Source organism: Poromitra crassiceps (assembly GCF_964638095.1).
Source record: "Poromitra crassiceps genome assembly, chromosome: 13".
Taxonomy (NCBI): Eukaryota; Metazoa; Chordata; class Actinopteri; order Beryciformes; family Melamphaidae; genus Poromitra; species Poromitra crassiceps.
Genome location: NC_139644.1, coordinates 18,959,719 through 18,978,980, shown reverse-complemented (window position 1 = coordinate 18,978,980; position 19,262 = coordinate 18,959,719). Strand labels below are relative to the sequence as shown.

The 19,262-nt window shown below is 44.8% G+C and overlaps 2 protein-coding genes across 6 annotated transcripts in view; one reads left to right on the top strand and one right to left on the bottom strand.

Annotated features, from left to right (window-relative positions):
* The window catches only part of dnm2a (dynamin 2a), a 44,279-nt gene extending 29,776 nt beyond the window's left edge, over nucleotides 1-14,503 (top strand). For 2 of the 5 annotated variants that reach the window (XM_083649406.1, XM_083649408.1), the window contains 6 exons: nucleotides 1,270-1,379; nucleotides 1,556-1,667; nucleotides 4,405-4,569; nucleotides 7,146-7,369; nucleotides 7,717-7,968; nucleotides 8,512-9,383. In XM_083649406.1, the coding sequence (XP_083505532.1) occupies nucleotides 1,270-1,379; nucleotides 1,556-1,667; nucleotides 4,405-4,569; nucleotides 7,146-7,369; nucleotides 7,717-7,968; nucleotides 8,512-8,584 (936 nt within the window). In that variant the 3' untranslated portion in view covers nucleotides 8,585-9,383. Of the gene's footprint in view, nucleotides 1-1,269; nucleotides 1,380-1,555; nucleotides 1,668-4,404; nucleotides 4,570-7,145; nucleotides 7,370-7,716; nucleotides 7,969-8,511; nucleotides 9,384-12,548 lie in introns of those variants that run through there. The other 3 variants (XM_083649407.1, XM_083649410.1, XM_083649409.1) reach the window with 3 other exon arrangements.
* Nucleotides 14,504-14,950: 447 nt separating this feature from the next.
* On the bottom strand, nucleotides 14,951-19,262 carry LOC310787961 (transmembrane emp24 domain-containing protein 1-like). The gene is made up of 4 exons (XM_083649412.1): nucleotides 18,973-19,262; nucleotides 17,251-17,348; nucleotides 15,896-16,082; nucleotides 14,951-15,241 (listed from the first exon to the last, which is right to left on the bottom strand). Exons 1-4 carry the CDS (start codon nucleotides 19,189-19,191, stop codon nucleotides 15,023-15,025), a joined length of 723 nt encoding a protein of 240 aa, XP_083505538.1. The 5' UTR covers nucleotides 19,192-19,262; the 3' UTR covers nucleotides 14,951-15,022.

Sequence of the window (19,262 nt, the reverse complement as noted above, 5' to 3'; positions counted from 1 at the left end):
GATGAACTCCAACCCAGAAGTAAGTCCCCGAAAAACAACTGCAAACTGGATTTCTGTATCGGTCGCCTCTTGCGAAAAAGCAAACGGACGACGGAGAAAGAGTTTGTGAGAGAGAGAGAGAGAGCGAGCGAGGGAGGATGGCGGAGGCAAACTGACGTGGCAGGCGGGCTGAAATGTTCCAGCCGGGATCTGACTTTGGAATTTGCAGGAAATCGTACTGGGTTACGGGGGGGGGGGGGGGGGGGGAGGGGGGGCATGTGTGCGTTTGTCTACACGAGCCTGTATCTTTGATTGTTTGAGCTGTTGATCGTGGTTGTGTGTGTGTGTGTTTTTATGCACGCGCCTAAAGCCCATGGTATGTTTGTTGAAGCGCATGTATGTTTGTCTGTCTTTACATATGTAATGAAGTATTTGCTCTGTGTGTGTGTGTGTGTGTGTGTGTGGTGGGGGCTGGGGCCTGCTGTGCGGAGCTGCGAGTGATGTAACTGTTGGGCCGGCGCTGCTGCCTGTGTTAGTGCAGACGTAAACGCTTCCAGATGTCTCCGCTCAGCAGTGAAAGCTGGCACCCCATCCCCCAGCGCTCCCTCACGCTCCTCCTCTCCTCTGCCTCATCCTCCATGTCTCCATCTCACCAGCCTGGTGGTCTTCCAGACGGAGGAAGTGCATTCCATCATGTCTGCTCATCAGTGGCTGCAGCCCTTTTTCTATTTCCATTGCCTTCTTTACCATTCAAAAATAAAAATAAAAAATCACGATTGACTGCTAGGGCTTAAGTCGGTATCGGTACTCGACCGACATAACCCGACCAGTACCAAGTAGAATCGAACCTTCTCCAGTCAAACGATACCTGCATTCGATCCTTATTGTACACAGATGGAGAAAAAAGACTGAGGATGGTTTTGCTCGCAGCCAATCACCACAAGCATTCAGTTTAATGCAGCGTGTAATTGGCCCACTACTGCAGCAGCTACAACCCATACAGTCTGTGGTGGTCAATCGTGGTGTATGTGAGCGTGTATGTACACAGCGTGTATGTGAATTGACAGTTCAGCGTGCCGAGATGCCAAAAACAGTATCGAATGAAACGGTACTGGTATTAGTACTGGTATCGTTTTGTTTATTTGTTTGTTTTTATGATACCCAGCCATATGGACTGCTATGTGCTGCTGTAACTTATTGTTGTAGTATCTTTAGAATTTGACGTTTTCAGTGTTTGTGTTTTCATTGCGTCTAAATACCCTATTCCTCTGTATGTTTGGCTTCTCCTAGGAGAAAGAGAAGAAGTATATGCTGCCCCTTGATAACCTGAAGCTGAGAGATGTGGAGAAAGGCTTCATGTCCACAAAGCACATCTTCGCCATCTTCAACACTGAATCCAGGTCAGGGTTGCATTTATGACGTTCACTCGCTGCTTTGTTTGCAGACCTCTGAATCGTATCTCTGGATGGACTTTGTGCGTCTGCTCACAAGTGCTTGTGTGCTGGCCACACATCAACTTGTGTGTGTGTATGTATATATTATGTATTTATTGATTTTATTTTATTTGACTGTACAGGAACGTGTACAAAGACCTGCGCCAAATAGAGCTGGCCTGCGATTCTCAGGAGGATGTTGACAGCTGGAAAGCATCCTTCCTCAGGGCCGGAGTTTATCCTGAGAAGGACCAGGTATGGGGATGCGTGGGCGGGGCTTTCTAATTACAGTAAGCCTCTTCCACACATTAAACCAATCAATTATCCGTTTCCATTTTTACAGTAAAGGTAGTTTCTGTTGTTCACACCAAGACATGCCTTTCTACTTTTTTTTAAAGCGAATGCTGCCATTCACACAACACTGAGAACACCTTTCAATTCCGCCGCTTTCATTTTCCGCAAATGACGTACATGCTGGGTGAAGACGTTAGACCAGTGGTTCCCAACCTACGGTACGCGTACCGTAGGTGGTACTTGCGACCCCTGCTGGTGGTACTTGGAAGGCTCTGTGAAAAAAAAAAAAAAAAAAAACATTTTTTTTTTTTTTTTTTTTTTTTTTTTAGTTTTTGTGCAAAATCCATGGTGGTCATTAGTAGTAGTTTTCAAACATGTGAAAGTGAAATAATAATAATTATTATTAATATTATTGGCAGTGTTTCTCAAGGTAGGTGGTACTTGCTGGTGGTACCACCTGCTGGTGGTACTTGATCCCTGGAATCCCAATGTTTAAATTATGAAATAAACCCAACTTTAAAATCAATTGTAAAACATGTTTATCTATCAAAATAATACTACGAATGAAAATAAACTTGTGACCATTGAAATTGAGGTTTATTTTGTTGTCGTGAGATTTAGAAACAAATATTTGTTTCTGACGGACACTATACAATTACCTGCCCGCCCCGCATGGTTACACAAGTGGTGAACAAAGACGAGGAGGGATGCTAAAGTGGATCAAAACGGGAGGGAATCGTAAAAGAGCTGTAGTAGAGGAGAGCAGCAACGATGAAGCACAAGGAGGTGAAGACAGCAGTCAACCCAGCACAAGTGCAGCTGCTGCAGGTTGCACATAGGCTGCAGGTTGGAATAAATTTGCCTCCTGCGTGAACTGTCCATAGCTGAATAGACTGTATTTTAACGTCGGTCATATGGTGGTACTTGGAGAGCCAACTACTTTCTCAGGTGGTACTTGGTGTAAAAAGGTTGGGAACCACTGCGTTAGACAAAATGTCTTTGTCCGCCCAGAGTGAGGATCTCTCTCATTTCCATGTCTGTCCACTTCAAAATCAAGCCACAGCAGCTTATATAGTTCTAGTGGTTTGTAGTTCCCTCATACAGTTGGACAGCAGAGCCTCCTGTGTGCATCACAGCGCCCTAACGTTGCGCTGCTCAGGGCGGTAATGTTATATGGTATGCATGATTGAGCATCATTTATGGTAGGGATGGTGGCGACATGTCCCTACTGCCTACCACTTTTCTGATTACCTACAATTGTCCCCACCACTATTTTGATATTAATTGCTTATACACGGCCGACATTACTGTCATTATTTAACGAAGACATTGACACGTTATGTTGTCTTGGTTAATGTCAAGTTGTCATAACGAAGACATCTCAAACAATGTCAACTTTGCATTAACAATTACATAATTTACCGAATGACACTGAACGATAACAGTCATAAACGTTCATAACGCCTCCTTCATGTTCATGGCAGGTGTCATGTCATGGTTATGACAGTTTCATGTCAGTCTTATGGACACCCCTTCAAATAAAGTGTTACCAACAAAGGGTGATATAGAGAAAGTTTAAGTTACATTGGCTGCATTGTTAAATTCCATTCTACAACAACGGGTATCAAGCCAAAAATTGGTGCAACTTATGGCACATAATTGAGCATGGGATGGCCATCATAGACTTCTCTTCATAATGTTCCAAGCCCAATATCACTCTAAACTTTCAACATTTGAATAGACGCCTAACCAAAACACGTTTATTACAGATTTATGACTAGAGCTGAGCTGCATCTCAAATCTAATCATAGGTTCCTGGCTTTCCGATGATGTGTACCATTTCTGTGTTTCATATACTGTTGACCTGCTATCTCACCCTAAAGATGCCCTGTACCCCCTAAAAAAGTAAAACAAAATCTGGTAGGGAGGGGGGAGTGGAAGAGTCAAATCGGCTCTACAGTGCGTTAAAGAAAGTAGAGAGCCAAAGTGAAACGTCACTTCCTGCTTTCTCCCTGTACCAGAGCTGCGAAAAATATGAATGGCGGTGGACGGACAATAAGGTTACTTTTTTGATCCCGTTTGAATTGTGCCACGGGGTGCCAACGTTAATTTTGTCAATTTAAAACGTAACTTTGCATGTCAAGAAAGTCGCAGTTTGTCGCCAAACTGTTGCACTAGAAGTTATAAATCAGAAAGACTACATACACTGTTGCCTAAGTGACGTCACTTTCTCTACTGGCAAAGCTGAAGACCGGCGACATGCCACGAGCTTCCACGAGCTATGTAGTTTTTATACGAAACGAACCCCTACGTTTCAGTTTGACGACAAACTGTGACTTTCTTTACATGCAAAGTTATGTTTTAAATTGACAAAATGTGCATTGGCACCCCATGGCACAATTCAAACGGGATCAAAAAAGTAACCTTATTCTCCGTCCACCGCCATTCATATTTTCCGCAGCGCTGGTACAGGAAGTGACGTTTCACTTTGGCTCTCTATTCTCCCATCGCTCTAAGTGCATGAAGAGAGTGGCCTTTTTTAAGTTGAGGTATCAAAGAGACAGACCTGTGCATGTTATCTCATTGAGTTGGCTACATCCTTCTGATGTAATGGTTCAAAAACAATTGATCCCATGTGCAAGACCAAAACTAGACAATGTTTGTCGTGTGTGTCGTGTGTGTGTGTTGACTTCCCCAGGTGGAGGGTGAGGATGCTGCCCCTTCAGAGACATTCTCCATGGACCCTCAGCTGGAGCGGCAGGTGGAGACCATCCGCAACCTGGTGGACTCCTACATCGGCATCATCAACAAGTCGATCAGAGACCTCATGCCCAAGACCATCATGCACCTCATGATCAACAGTGTGAGTCTCAGTAGGCTGCAGCAGCAGCAGCAGCAGCAGCAGGCTCCAGGCACTAACAGTCTGCATGTCCAGAAACTTCTAATGTCTTCAAATTCATCATCTAAATCTGTCTGGGTGTTCACACTGGGGCGATTTTCACAAATTTGACGACATTACATACGTCGTCAATGCATACGCACAAGTAGATGAGATTTCGCCCGGGGCGACTCAAATGAGGCATGGATGCAAATTTTCGCACCACGAATGACGAGATTTTCACCTCATCGCCCACTCGCTCGAGTTGAAAATTTTCAACTTTGGAAAATGATACGAGTGAAGCTTTGTGCGTGTGTGTGTGAGAGAACGCACGATTACATTCAGTCTTAATAACATTAAGGACATTTTATTACTCTACCTGGGTGCTGTCAAATTTCGCGTGTGGAGTGAATTGATTTTCAAAACACCACTTGTTGACTCCAAAGTGCTGTGGTAGCAGTGTTGGTGTAACTAATGGCCCATTTCCACCGCTGGTATCAGCGCGGCGCCGCCCAGCTCATCTCGCTTTTTTGTCTCATTCCACCGATCAAAAACGTGGACAGCCCGGGTTGAGTCAGGGTTGAGTCGCGCTAGTTTTGGTCCCTGCTTTGTTGAGGTTCCAGCGCTGTGAACCCGGTACCATACCGTGACGTGAAAACACTGCAGACGACTGATTGGTCAGGCAGAATCGTATTTACTGTATCTACTGACTGTCAATGCTGGATACCAGTTTAGTGGGGCTTACCTTCTCTTCTGTTAATGTTATTTCCATCAGTCTTTTGTGTTGCTGCCTTCGGCTCTGGTGAAATAAAATCGATCTCCTTGCTCAGCTTTAACATGACGGTGGTTTTCAATTGTTTTGAGAGAGAAAAAGTCGCTCCTCGGGAAGCCGCTTGGCTTGGCTCCGCTAGGCCGGAGGCGGGGGTTTAGTGAAGCCGCGGTCTTGCCTGGTGAGAGGCCGCCGGGGTAGATGCTTCCCTTCTCCCTGTAGCGCAACTCCCGTCCCCCGCGCAGTGCATGCATGTGATTTTGAGTAACAACAAAGTGATATCCATTCTCCTAGCCGATTGTCACATTTGCCCATGTACACTGTAGGTCATTTAGAGGCACCAGTATTTCATAAACAGTTTAAAAGTTCTGTGTATGGATTTAATTTTAATGTTATACGTTATAGCCTACTTCGGCTATGGGCGGAGGGCAGATATGCGGTCGCTATGACGACCAGGTATGGGCGGAGGCGAGTAAACTTGCTATGGAAACAGAGTCTATATCAAGTAGAGACGAGTAAGACCAGGTCGAGTAGAGCTGTACTGTGCTGTTATATGTGGTGGAAATGAGCCATAAGAATCACTGAACAATTAATTAACGTTTTGACTTCGCCACTAGAGTTAGAAAATCACAGAGCTACTTCCTGGGATGTGAATGTCCGCAGGCTGCAGCAAAGACCCTGTCCCTGCTGTTACTTCCACTATACTACAGTTCAAGCACACACTGTATTAAAGCTGCATTCAGCAACGTTTTTGTGTTAATATAAGTGTTAAATGGCTCTATATTCTGACAGCAGTCACTAAAATAGAGTGTTTTGTCAGTAACTTGGAGCTCCCAACCCCGCGCTGTACTAATGGTGGGACGTGCGCGACCTCCCACCATCCAATTAGAGAAATGTTTACATTTTCTGGGAAATGGAAGGTCAGATCGCGATGCCTTTAATGGACCATGTATTTTTTCACCCCGTATCCAACGCCGCCACCCCTGAGTCTCTACGAGTTACGGTTGCAGGGATACGTCTGCACTGCATGCAGGGCTACAGGAGAGAGACCGAGTACAGCGGGGGGTTGGGAGTTCCAAGTTACTGACCAAACATTCTATTTCAGTGATTGCTGTCAGAATATAGAGCCATTTAACACAAAAACATGGTTGAATGCAGCTTTAAGTACTCCACATTGCAAAAAGCCTGAACTCAAATGAAAGCGCACACAGCCCAGCTGTTAGAAAGGTGCTCCTCCCAAACGCCTAATAAAACACATTGTTGTATAAGCACTAGCAGTGATTCTATGTATACTATAGCATAAGATATGTTTGCTCACAGCTCGGTTGCCATCGTTGCCTAACAAACCAAGTAGCAGAACATTACCGTATTCTCCACCAAAGAGATTAAGGCATTTTATCAACTAGGGAGGCAGAGAGCTGATATTACTTTCAAATAAGTCAATGTCATTGCCACAAGTGACCATAATAATATCAGTGGCAAAATTGGTTCTGTATCTGATTCTAAGTGGCATTCAAACCTGAGATTTGACCCTTTATATGTGCTTGCTCTCTTCCAGCAATGCCCTTCTTCACATTCACACCGCACCTGCCCAGTACATCATCAGTCTTCTTCTGTTGTCCACTGATCACGTCCACTGTCGAGATGTTCTGATATTTTGTCGCGTCCCTCATCCCTCCCTTCCTAGCTTCACCTAGGATTTGAACTGGAAACGTCCCGACTCTAAAGTTCTCAACGTTTGTCAATGTGAGTCAGAAGCGGCTGCGTCTCAATAGTCTTGACTTCCATTCAGGCGAAGGACTTCATCCACTCGGAGCTGCTAGCCTACCTCTACTCCTCCGAGGACCAGAACATCCTGATGGAGGAGTCGGCTGACCAGGCCCAGCGTCGAGACGAGATGCTGCGCATGTACCACGCCCTCAAAGAGGCGCTGCACATTATCGGTGACATCAGCACCACCACCATCTCCACCCCCGTGCCCCCGCCCGTCAATGACAACTGGATCCCAGAGTCCAGGTGAGAGCAGAGGGTGACACGGAGAGATTGGGTCGGGCTGTGGGTGTAACAATAATGAGCATATCTGGTGACGCACGCCATTGTACACTCAGAGGTCGTTTTAGGTGCAACAGCTAGGATTGCAGTTACAACACAACAGTCCATGTATCATGATATAAATGATGAAATAAGACAAACAAGAACTGTAACACTTACTGGAACTAATCGTGGAAAAGGACCAAGAGCAAACCTGGGCCTCAGAGCTGAGAGCACAGCCAACCCCGCCCATCTGCAGGAGACACTGCATGGGATATTTGAGGTAGTCTATACTTACTTGACGATAATGTACATTTGTATTTCCCCCTTAGCCCAACCCCTCAGCGCAGGCCGGCCGCAGCAGCCGCTCCCCCCAACCGCCCGCCTGCCGTTCGAGGCCCCACGCCGGGACCCCCCATGAACCCCTCCCCGGCCTTCGGGGCTCCGCTCAACCCTTCGCCCGCCTTCGGTGCGCCCCCCATCCCTTCTCGCCCGGGCCCGCCCATCAACGCCTTCCAGGACCCCTTCAGTGCGCCCCCACAGATCCCCAACCGGCCGGCCCGCGTCCCGCCCGGCGTACCCAGGTAAAACCTCCTGCACACCTCTAGGGACAACTGAGCCTGTTGAGAACCCGATAAACGACGCCTTGTGTGTGTGTGTGTGTCTGTGTGTGTGTGTGTGTGTGTGTGTGTGTGTGTGTGTTCTGTAATTTGAGTTTGAAACATCTCATCACCAACATCTCATCACCATGTGTCTTACAGTCGTCAACAGGCATGGCATCACTTCCCATTCTTATTCTCATTTCTCAATCTCACCATGTGTCCCCTATCTAAGTGCTTCTCAACCTTTTTACACCAAGTACCACCTCAGAAATTACCACTAATACGAAAGTATGAGAGGGAGGGAGCCCTGCGTACCACCAGTGGTACCCGCACCACAGGTTGAGAACCACTGCCCTATCTGTATTGGATCATGTTTATTTCATTCATTCCTCTCTGATTCCTCTCTATCTCCATCTTGTCTCTCCATCTTCCCTCTCTCCTCTCTGTGGGTTTGTTTTGGTTTCTCCCCTGTCTCTCTGTGAGAACGTCTCACTCCTTGTTCTGTATCTTCTCTCCTCCTTGCAGCCGAAGACCCCCCGGCGCTCCTCCTCACCGGCCCACCATTATCCGCCCTGCTGAGCCCTCCCTGCTAGACTAGACCTGTGGCCACGCCCACCTTGTTTGTGTGTGTGTGCGCGTGCGTGCGTGTGTGCGTGTATGTATCTGCACACTATAGGCCAGGAGTGGGGGAGGCTAGAGAGGGGAGGGGCTGACTGATATCTGTGCACAGTGATACGCATCGTCCAGCCGTAGTAAAAAGTCTATCCGAGCAATGTTAATAATAAGCTGCTAATAGCGTCGTTAAGTCTCCTGCAGATGTGATCAGTGCACGTGCAAAAGAAAGGAAGCCTTTAACCACTTGAATATTACAATGAGGAGAGATTTGAATGCGACTGCTCTGGAAATTGTATAATAACGTATGTAATCGAATCCAGTTGATCCGTGGGGTGCATTCATCTTCGGCCAGCAGGAGGCGATGAATTCAGGTGGCTCTGTGGAGGCAGTCGGGCAGTTCATGGCTCATAACCTGCTCAGTTCAAGAGCTCTTTTTTAATGTAATAACTGACTTGTTTCTTTCCTCTGACAAGGTGCCCAGCAGCAGCTTATTAAAGCACTTATAAACTGTTACAGGCTGGCTTTCCTCTCCCCTCCTCTCCGCCTTTTTAGACTGGCCACGGCGGCCAACTCTAGATCTCGGTGTAATATACACACAAACTATTGTTCATGTTTTTTCTGGGTTTCCATTTTCTAACTGATTTCATACTGAAAAAAACAATAGGATATTATCGTTGTTATTTTGGTGGTGTTGATGATTACTTTTTTCCTTCTTTTATTTGAGTGACTTTGTCCTTTTTTAATGACCCTCATAAATGTAGCTTTAAAAATTAATTCCTAATCGCAGCAATGGGGGGGGGCATAAAAATGGTGCAGCGGGGGCGGGGCTGCGCGAGACTGAGCCAAGTAGCTTCAGCCTTCTCTGTGAATAACCTGCCACAGGGACAACACTTCACTTACATTGACCACTTTAATCCAAGCACTTCTAACATCTAGCCTTACAACAAGCCACTCATAACGGTGAGGCTTTTTAGACCATTACCATAATACTACTATGCATACAAACTATAGAGAGAGAGACGGATAGAAGGGTCGTCTGCACTTTTGGGGGTGCTTTTTCTCGGCGAACACTGAGTTGTGGAAGCCTAGAACATCCGTTAAGAGTTGAACCCCAGTGACGCCCCTTTAGCCCTCTGCTAGATTCGGTTCATTCCTGGTTGAATTGATTCACATTTTATAGGACAGAGCACATAATACAGTTTCCTCTCAAAGAGGACGGCGCAGGGTGAGGCGGTGGGGTGTGTAGACGAGGAAGAGGAGGAGGATGAGGAGGAGGCTGTTTTTAGAGTATAGTAAAGAAGGCATCGAGCACAGAGGGTTGGCACATCCCGGCCTGGGCTCAGCTCACAGACATTTACGGCCGCTATCAATTCTGCTGCCATCCGTAGAATCTCGTTGTATATAGCTAGCCGATGCCGGGAGAAGTAAATGCTGATATCTCATTTTATACCAGGGCCGATGGTAAAAGAGAAGAAAATATAATATAAGATGCTATTGATAATAATCAATGGCCACCATTTTTAAATGTAGTCATCATACTAATGGAAGCACTAACACAGTCGTTGCATGGGATGTAGGGGAAAAAGAGATTGGCCATCTCCGGATGAATTATTTATAACCTGGGCATTTTGTCGTTTTCCTTTTGATGTTTTGATTGCAATTGTATCATCAGCTCTGTACAACTATATTCTACTGGACTCCCCAGGTTCTCCTGGGGCGTTATCGGGGTTTTATTACAGGGTTCAGCTGTCTAAACCTGTTGTATGTGGGGAGGGGGTACTTTGGGCCGAAGAGTGTCTCCGCAGCAGTGATGATTTTCTGATGAATAATGAATATCATTTGATTGCTCTTTGAGGGTATTTGACTTTTTTTTTATTTTTATGTTTGGGCAAGTAGAGGGAGGAAAGGGCCAGGAGGGCGAGCGACAATGCGACTACTTTTGATGTTTTCTGTTTTGGATTTGATCAGTAGTAGTGGTGGTGGGAGTGGGAATTCTGTTGTGGTGTATGAAGGCACATCCTGTCTGCAGAGGCTGTCTAGACTGTCCTCTGTATTCTCCACAGAGGACAGACATTTAAGATCTGACATTTAGCCAATCTGGTGACAAAAGCAACTGTTAGGAGGAAGTCCCAAACCGCAGACTCTCCATGCAGAATGTGCTTCTCCTTCCCTTGCATTTCTCAGCAGGTCTGGCTTGCAGTGGCGGTGCCGGTGGGAGACGTACAGGATGCTTAGAAACTGGGCCCAAAACCCTCTTGATTACTTGACAAACCGTTACTTTAGATTTCTAGATATCCGCCATGAATCACAGAGACGTTATAGTCCCGGTGATACACTCACTCAACTCCTGATTGGAATTCCCTTTCCGTCACCAACATGCACCTGTCACTCAAGCCTGTCCGCTGGAAAGCCTAGACTGTTGTTGCCCTGTATTACGTGAGGTGGTGGCAGCACTGCCTTTCTCCCTATTGGGTGCACCTCACCCTCCCTCCCTCCTCCCCTCCCCTCCTCTTTCCTTCCCCTGTCTGGATCTGGTGGGCGGGGTTTGGGAACCGTCATGTAAAAATCCCTTTTCTTTTGTTTCACAAATCCTTGTCAAGTGCCTCTGTAGCAATTAATGGATTTGAATAAACAAAAATGAACTGATTTTTAGAAAGGAGAGTCAATAAAGAGGTGTTGTGTACAATAAAGGGAGTGGCTGTGGTGGTTGGTGTCTCCTTGTGTCCTGTGTGGTCCACTCTCTCTCTCACTCTCTCAGTACATGTAGACTTTCCCTCCGTCTTCCTCTCCTCCCTCGCCTCTCTCCCCCACCTCATCCCGTACAGACTGACATAAACCTGCAGACGTTCCTATGGCAACGCTTCAGAGAGATAAGCCATTAAGTCATTACAGAAAGAGCCGTCTCTGTTCTTTGCTCTCAGCAAGCCCCATGCATGATCATCACGGTGAACGCAAGGTGCAGTCAAACACCAAGATCAATACGTGTTGGTCATAGTGAGAGCGCTAGCTCTTTCATGTCGCTTTTCTTCTTCAGGTGTTCATGTATCGATTCAGTCAGAGTATTTCAACTTTTACCCTGCAGTTCATGGAAAGGGCCTGGCTGGATATGTCAAAGCATTTACACGCGTTGGTTTTGTTCTCTGCATCTTTCTGCACTGAAGTTGCATCCCATTCCACCCAGTGCAAAATGTAGTTTAAGGTTATGAAAAAGTTTGAGCTATTGCATTACTTTCTTAAAGGGACAGTTCACCCCAATAATCATCCCAAAAAATACATTTGAAAAACAACAAATGTGTCTTTCCAGGAATCATGATACTCCAGTTAACTAATCTACAGACGTGAACAGTTTTATGTAGGAACTATTTTCTTTTTGACTGAACTATGCAGCAGCTAGCAGGTATTAATATTTTCGTTAGACTGAACTAGCAACTATGCAGGTGTAGTTTGGTCGAAATAAAATTGTTCCTACATGATACTGCTCACAACAAGGACTGTGGATTATCTTGAGTAAACGGGTCATGATTTCTGGAAAGCGGCATTGCTGTTGTATTTTTCAAATGTATTGTTTTGATGCTTTGAACGCCACAAGCAGAGTGCCTTCCAATTCCATTGTATTCGAGAGAAGGCAGATGGCTCCAAAACCCGACCACTCACACCAAAACGATCTGGAATGATGGATAAGTAGCACTACAGGTAGGAGGAAAAATGTGCACTTGGTGAACTGTCCCTTTAATCCCACTCACAACAGGACTGGAAGTTGCAAGTCTTGTCTAGTTATTACATCCTTCATGTATGATTCTAGTCTGTGACACTGATGAGCAGAGGATCAACTGGCCTTTCAAGAATAGAGAACAGCCCCCAGTACAAATTCCTTTAACTCTTGTGATGACTGGAGCCTTCAGCGTTGTGAAGAGAAAGATTAATGTTGGTCGATTGTTCCTGAACAGGCGCCCTGCTCCCCGTCGAAACCAGTGGTGACCCCAACCGGTGCAGAGCGGACATGAGAGGACTCCGGGACCAGAGCTGGACCAAAGAAGAACTACCAATGCTTTAACTCAGTGCTTCCCAACCTTGGGGTCAATTCCAATGGGTTCCCCTGTTTGTTTTTAACACCACACAATTTAAAACTATGGAAGAGGATTAGGGCCATATGAAAAATCTATTTTGAGTTCTGCATTTAAGTCAGAATTCTGAGAATTGGGGGGGGGAAATCTTGTCAGAATTCTTCTGAGTTTAAAGTCAGACTTCTAAGATTAAAGTGACAATTTGGACTTTAATCCCAGAAAAAAGTAAGATTTGATGTCATCAGAGATGGCACTCAAGCAATTGTCATGTCATCAGTGAGTGACGTAATCAGTGGTGATGTCACTCAAGCAATTAATACTATAACAGGGTGGTGTTCCACATCTGCGGTCCCTAGATTTGTGGCATCAATTTTTGTGGTCATAAGCAAGATGAGGTTGAAACCCCTGCCTTCAGCTCACACCCAAAGAATGAGCTCCACTGCGCATTTTCAGGCCAAGTGATCATGACACTCATAATCATGAAATACCAGAAGACCTTTTTTAATTGGAAATTGAGCTATTATCACTTACAGAGGCTGCAAACTTTGAATTGTATCTTGAATTGATTTTCATGAAGTGAAAATTACTTTAGTGTTTAAAACGGGAGTGTTAAAAGGTGATTTAATATCTCCACACATTACAATGTGCAATGTTCTAATAGTGTGTGGGATATAATTTAAAACGTAAATCTCATCCAGTGTTTCTCCACATTCTAATTATTCTAATCTAGTTCCACACTGAACTCCCGGAAGACCTGCTCATTCTTTATTTATACGAAGAGCTGTAATTTGAAATATGAAGATATCTTCTGTGGATAAATTACCCAATGCTGTGCCAAGTCATGCCAGTTTAACTTGGGGAGACATGACGTTTATTATTGCAGCATGTCTCATGGTCTCTTGATGAGGGAGAAAAATACTTTTCAACTGAATGAGTTACCATTGAATATGCTTTACAACAGCCATATAGGAGCACAAAGTGTACAGAGGTTCTGTGTCTCGGCTGTCTGGTGACAAAAATGGCATGATCTTGGAGGGTCAGGAGTGAGCAAAGAAGTCCTAGAAAGTAGATGAAATAAGAAATTGAGCAGTGCTTGGCATTGCTCTTGTACAAGCCAATATGTAAATAGTAAGGTATTTTTTAATGTTCAGAGATTTGTGTAGTGATGTCCTAATCAAATATGCCTTAGGTGCTGTGCTATTCTTTACAGCAGAAAGTGTGATTGTATAAAACAAACATTACCACTGAAGCCAAACTACAGTATGGTCTGGTCAGGACTGTAGCAAAAACCAACCGTACTTTCTGCCGTTTTAACCTCCCAGATGGAGAAATAGATCAGGGAAATTGCTTTTATGATTGTGTGAATACAATATTTTTTTCTTTTTTTGGCACACTTAATGATTGTATTTAAATGTGATTCGTTTTTTATTCGATGTGTCATAAACAGTATGAGTCTCAGTTTAAAAAATAATCTGTGTTACAATACACACTCAGGAGTCGGGTTTCTGAACTTATTTGGGTTTGTCTTGGCTAATCTTTGTAAAACAATGTAATAAATGTTAACATGAAATTTAATATCCGAAATTCAATTAAAAAAACATTCCTGCGAGAGCAGCTGTGGTTTTCCTTTCAGACATCCCTAATGACATCATAAATAGATATCAGTGCTGCAGATATTTTATTAGTGTTCATTGATCAGAATGTTTTTGTGCATCCTCTGTAAACAAAAAACTGGATTGTAAAAAACAATCATTAACTTTGCATCTCACCTACTTATCAAGTAGACTGAGCTGTCACAGTAGTCTAATGTCCAGTGTTTCTGACTGGAATAAATAGTTTTGGCACAACTGCAATTAAAGGTTTTTCAAAAAGCCTATTTTATTATCTTATTTCTATGTATCTTAAATGATTTAGGTCGGGTTTTCTGCCTGTGTTAGCAACTCTAGGTAATTGGGCCTGAAATAATCTTACTTTATATACTTTATTCAGCCTGGGACTTTGAAATTGTGATGTCATCGCCCCCCTCGACCATTGCACTGCAATGACTGCATGCAATATAAATATGATCTGATGGGTCTTTTTCGTCACTGGAATTGCGCTATTTGCAACTTCTGCTGCTAATCTCTCAATAGACAAAACATAAAAAGACATTTTTCACTGAAAAATTGAGTTCCCTGCGCATGACAAATCAGTTAACAGTCAAAAATGTGAATTATCCCTCTCACTATAATGAACAGTTCTTCCTCACATGGCACATCTTGGCTCCATCTGTCAAGTCAAGCGGCTGTTAGGCCATGTCTGTGGGCTGACTGCGCTCTCGTGGCTGTAGCAGCTGAAGGGCCTATGTACAGAAGGGCCTATGTAGAGACCCTCTTCTTGTCATCAAAGAGGCGTCTCAGAGTGTAGACCTGACTGGCAGCTACAGTCAGCATGACGAGGAGGCTGATGCAGGACCAGAAGGACACCCTCCACAGGTTGTCCTCCAGAAGGTAGCGGTCCCGCGCCTCAAAGGCCCGCAGCACGGCCTGCACCTGACGGCTCCTCTCCAGGTGGCGGTACACTGAGTCCATGCTCGCCTGCGAGAAGAACAGACAAGGAGAGGAGGAGATGAAAAACAGCGATGGGACAGAGAGACATCAAAGGGAATATGACATTTAGAAAGGTCAAGTGTTCTCCAGAGAGGAGAGGGACCTTTTGTGACTTTTGTCCAGCCTGGTTGCCAGAATAAAATGTTGACGTACGTTTCTGCAATCCACGGATACATAGAATGTCAACGTTTCTGAAGCAAAAATATTGTTGCATATCAACATTTCTACATAAAATCTGTATCAGCATTATAGAGTCTGCTAATGAAACAGTGTGGTGGTCATGGCCAGGGTGGATGGAGGGTACGTGTAACACTTGCCTGTCACACCGGAGAGGCGTGTTCAAAGTCTACATTTCAATCTTAAATCATATTTATCGTTTTTGTAATTTCAGCCTAACCCAAATCATAATTATACCTTAACCAAGTTGTTTTACTTGCCTAAACATAACCAAAGTTGTTACAGTTGTTTTATTTGTTTTCAACGTTGGAAAGACGGCAAGATTTTCAACGTAATCGTTGATTTATTTCAAATTCACGTTGAGATTGTATGTATCTCTGCAGATCAAATGCCATGGTTTTATTCTGGCGACTGGGTTGCTTTTGTCTCAGGAGCCTTTTTGTGTTTTTCCCGTCCCTCTCTCACCCTGATGTCCTCCAGCTTGTACTCCACCATGCTCTCCGGCAGGGCCTCGTCCGCCCACTCATCGCGCCCTCCGCCGTTTGCGCCCCGTCTGTTGACGATCACCCCCATGAACACAATCTTCTCCGACAGCTTGCTGAAGCTGTTGTCGAAGCACAGCCGGTAGTCTCCGTCCTCTGTGGGATACACCCTGAAGTAGGAGAGAGGGAAAAATCCAAAATGAGGCATCTATGGGGACAACTGCTCTCCAAATCATGGTGGACATCAGAGCTCACTACTGAATCTACTCACTACTCAGTTCTTGTAAAACAGTTGACAGTTGATTTGTTTATTTAGACGGGACAGTGCAAAATTAATGGACACAAAGAACATAATCAGAGTGTAAAAATTGCCGGATTTAGCACGAGGCTCGAACACGTTGCACATGGCACGAGGCTAATTTCCATCCGTAGTCCCCAAAACAAACAGGACATACGTGGACATACCTACATACAATACAATACACACAAACAATACATACATACATACATACATACATATATGCAGCCGGCAGTAATGGTTTCTAAATATACTCAGATTTGCAACATGAAACATTAAACATTATTACTGTTTTGAACGAGTAACAAGGCACACTTCAATATTATACAGGTACAATCCATTTGTTGAAAAAAGTACAGGGATTACAGTCCGAAACTACTCCAATACTGACTGAGTAATGTGCAATCATGTGTATTTTCTTTTTATATCCTGGTGGAAATCAAGTAACACAAATGTTTGTGCTTTGGAAGGGGGAAGAAAGTGGTGATCCGACCTTTGAGCCCCTTTTAAAGTTTTTTTTTCTTATTTGTCTCCCCAATTGTCTACTTGGCCAATTCGCTCTGCAGTCCCAGTCGTTGCTGCTCCACCCCCTCTGCCGATTTGGGGAGAGTTGTAGACTAGCCCATGCGGCCTCGGGTACATGTGCAGTCGGCAGCTGCTTCTTTTCACCTGACAGCGAGGGGTTTCACCAGCAGGACGTAGCACGTGGGGAGGATCACGCCATCCTCCCAGTTCTCCTCCCCCACGAACAGGCGCCCTGACCGACCAGAGGAGGCACTAGTGCATCGACCAGGACTCATACCCCACCGGCTTCTCACCCACAGACACGGCCAATTGTGTCTCTAGGAACGTCTGACCAAGCCAAAAGTACTTTGTGAGTGCTTTTATCTCTCTACTACCCACACGCACAGCCCCTTTCTTTTGAAAGTATTTCTATATTCTGGGGGATGGAGGCCTCAAACATCTAAGAATAGTTCATAGGTTTCCAAACATGTAAAGAGTGTTGGGGGATTGGGGATCAAAGGATTTTATCGACCCACGCGTGGACGCCGTCAGATCTCCTGAAGTCCGAGGCCCGCCGGAATCCACTGGGGGAGATGAGGGTGAAGCCCACATCCAGACCCGCCCCTGCTATCACCTGGCAGGGAAATGCAAGGACATTAGTAAGGTTAAGTCATGCAGAATACTCCAAGTCACCATGATGACCTTTCTCTAAACCACTGGTACGCTCATGTTTTCATGCCAGACACGCAGCTCGCAGGCCAAGGTTTTATCTGTCTATCTGGGCAACGGCTCTCTTATTTCCATATTCAAACTCAAGCTCCTAGTCGTTGCAGCAGCAGCATGCTTACATCATATGGTTTTGCATCAATGATAATAATGGGAAACTTGTTGGATTTCTTATTGGAAATTCTCTCTCTCTTTTCACTCCAGGGGAATAAGAGGTCAGTGGGGTCCCCTTGTGCTTTGGTAGAATGACGGACCCTTTAATCACTAGACCACCCTGCTCCCCTCAAACCAAACATATACTGAACACAACCCACAGTCTGTTATGTGACTCTTAGCTTACTGAGTTGTATCCAGTTGTCAGACAGAGCAGGGAGGGATCTGTCAAAGCACCATGGCGTCTCATGAACCGGCCCTGAAGCTCACAGGACGCACCACAAGTGTTCATGTGAATAAGACCTCCACATCACATCAAGCGCCCCTGCCTGAGAGCCAGGTGTCAACTGTCCCAGTGAAGACGCCCCAGTCGACCTGCCAGCCAGGCTCCAGGCAGCCCTCACAGGGCAGCAGCGAGGGCCCCCACATGACCCATGATGCCTCTGCCAGAGGGAGCAGCAGCACCAGGTGTGATGGTCCAACACTCAACATGAACGTGTCAAATGACCTTAGATGAAGCTTTACGAGGGGCGTGGAAAAATGTTTGCTGGAATTCAAGGCTTGCTATCTTGATTTTTTTCTTCACTTTGGGGATATTTACTTCAAAATGATGTTGCTTTACTGCTGCAGATACAAAAACATAATTTCACATAAACTTATGTTTAACGATGTGCTTCGAAAATATACAAAAAGGCCAACATGGGTATTTGTATGTAGATTACATTAATTTCTAATAATTATATTAATCATTTTTATTTATAGCACTTTTCAAAGTGCTTCACAGACTAAATAAAATTACAATGTGCTTCACAATCAAGAGAGATCATGGAACAAAGGACAGAACAATAGCCTATTATCATAGATGTTGAGTGGACAAAGTAGGCTACAGTGTTGGATACTTTGCTGCTGCTCATATCAACCATCATCTTCTAGGCTACATGCACATGTTTGTGGCATTTGATGTATTTGGAAACAAATCTCAAAACATAACTGAAAGTGTATGTAGCCTATGTGTTTTCTTTAGTAGCCTAATGGGGGCAGGAAGTAATCTAACTTTATAACCAACTCCTGCAACCTCTCTGCCCTGATGCAGTGTCAGTGCGTTGACACTGCGCAGGTGACTCTGACCTAACCACTCTTACCTCAGCAGCAAGTCTTATCTCTGCAAATGATGGGCAAAGTCCATGTCCTGTTTACCTGCTGTTTGGCAGTTATTATTCATAAACTACACTAGACTATTCAAAACTGAAAAAGAACAAATTATATTGTCAATTTTGAGAGAGAGAGCAAGAGAGAGAGACAGACAGACAGACAGACAGACAGACAGACAGACAGACAGACAGACTGAGAAAGAGAGATAGAGACTGAGAGACACTTACCTGGTATTCAACTTCCAAGCTCCAGTCCTTCCCGGTGGTTTGGTAAAAACACTCCGTTCGGCCAGCAGGTAACAGGAATGTGAATTCGGTGTCTTGGTTTTGTCCAAAGCCCAAAGTGAAGTCCGTTAACAGTGTCAAACAGGCCAGTAAGTAGAGTTTAGCAGGGACATCCATCACTCTCCGGTCGTTTAGGTAGATCAAGACACTGACTTTCAACATCAGCTTTTTGTCCTACTCTGTGCATGCTTAGTTAGAGCAATAGCCTACTGTTCCATTATCTGTGAAGTTAA

Excerpts from the sequence above, each read along its gene's own strand:
- LOC310787961 (XM_083649412.1), bottom strand. The coding sequence starts at position 19,191 with ATGTTGAAAGTCAGTGTCTTGATCTACCTAAACGACCGGAGAGTGATG. Across the intron at positions 17,349-18,972 it reads GCTTGGAAGTTGAATACCAG|GTGATAGCAGGGGCGGGTCT; the intron begins GTAAGTGTCTCT and ends TTTCCCTGCCAG. Across the intron at positions 15,242-15,895 it reads ACAAGCTGGAGGACATCAGG|GCGAGCATGGACTCAGTGTA; the intron begins GTGAGAGAGGGA and ends TTCTTCTCGCAG.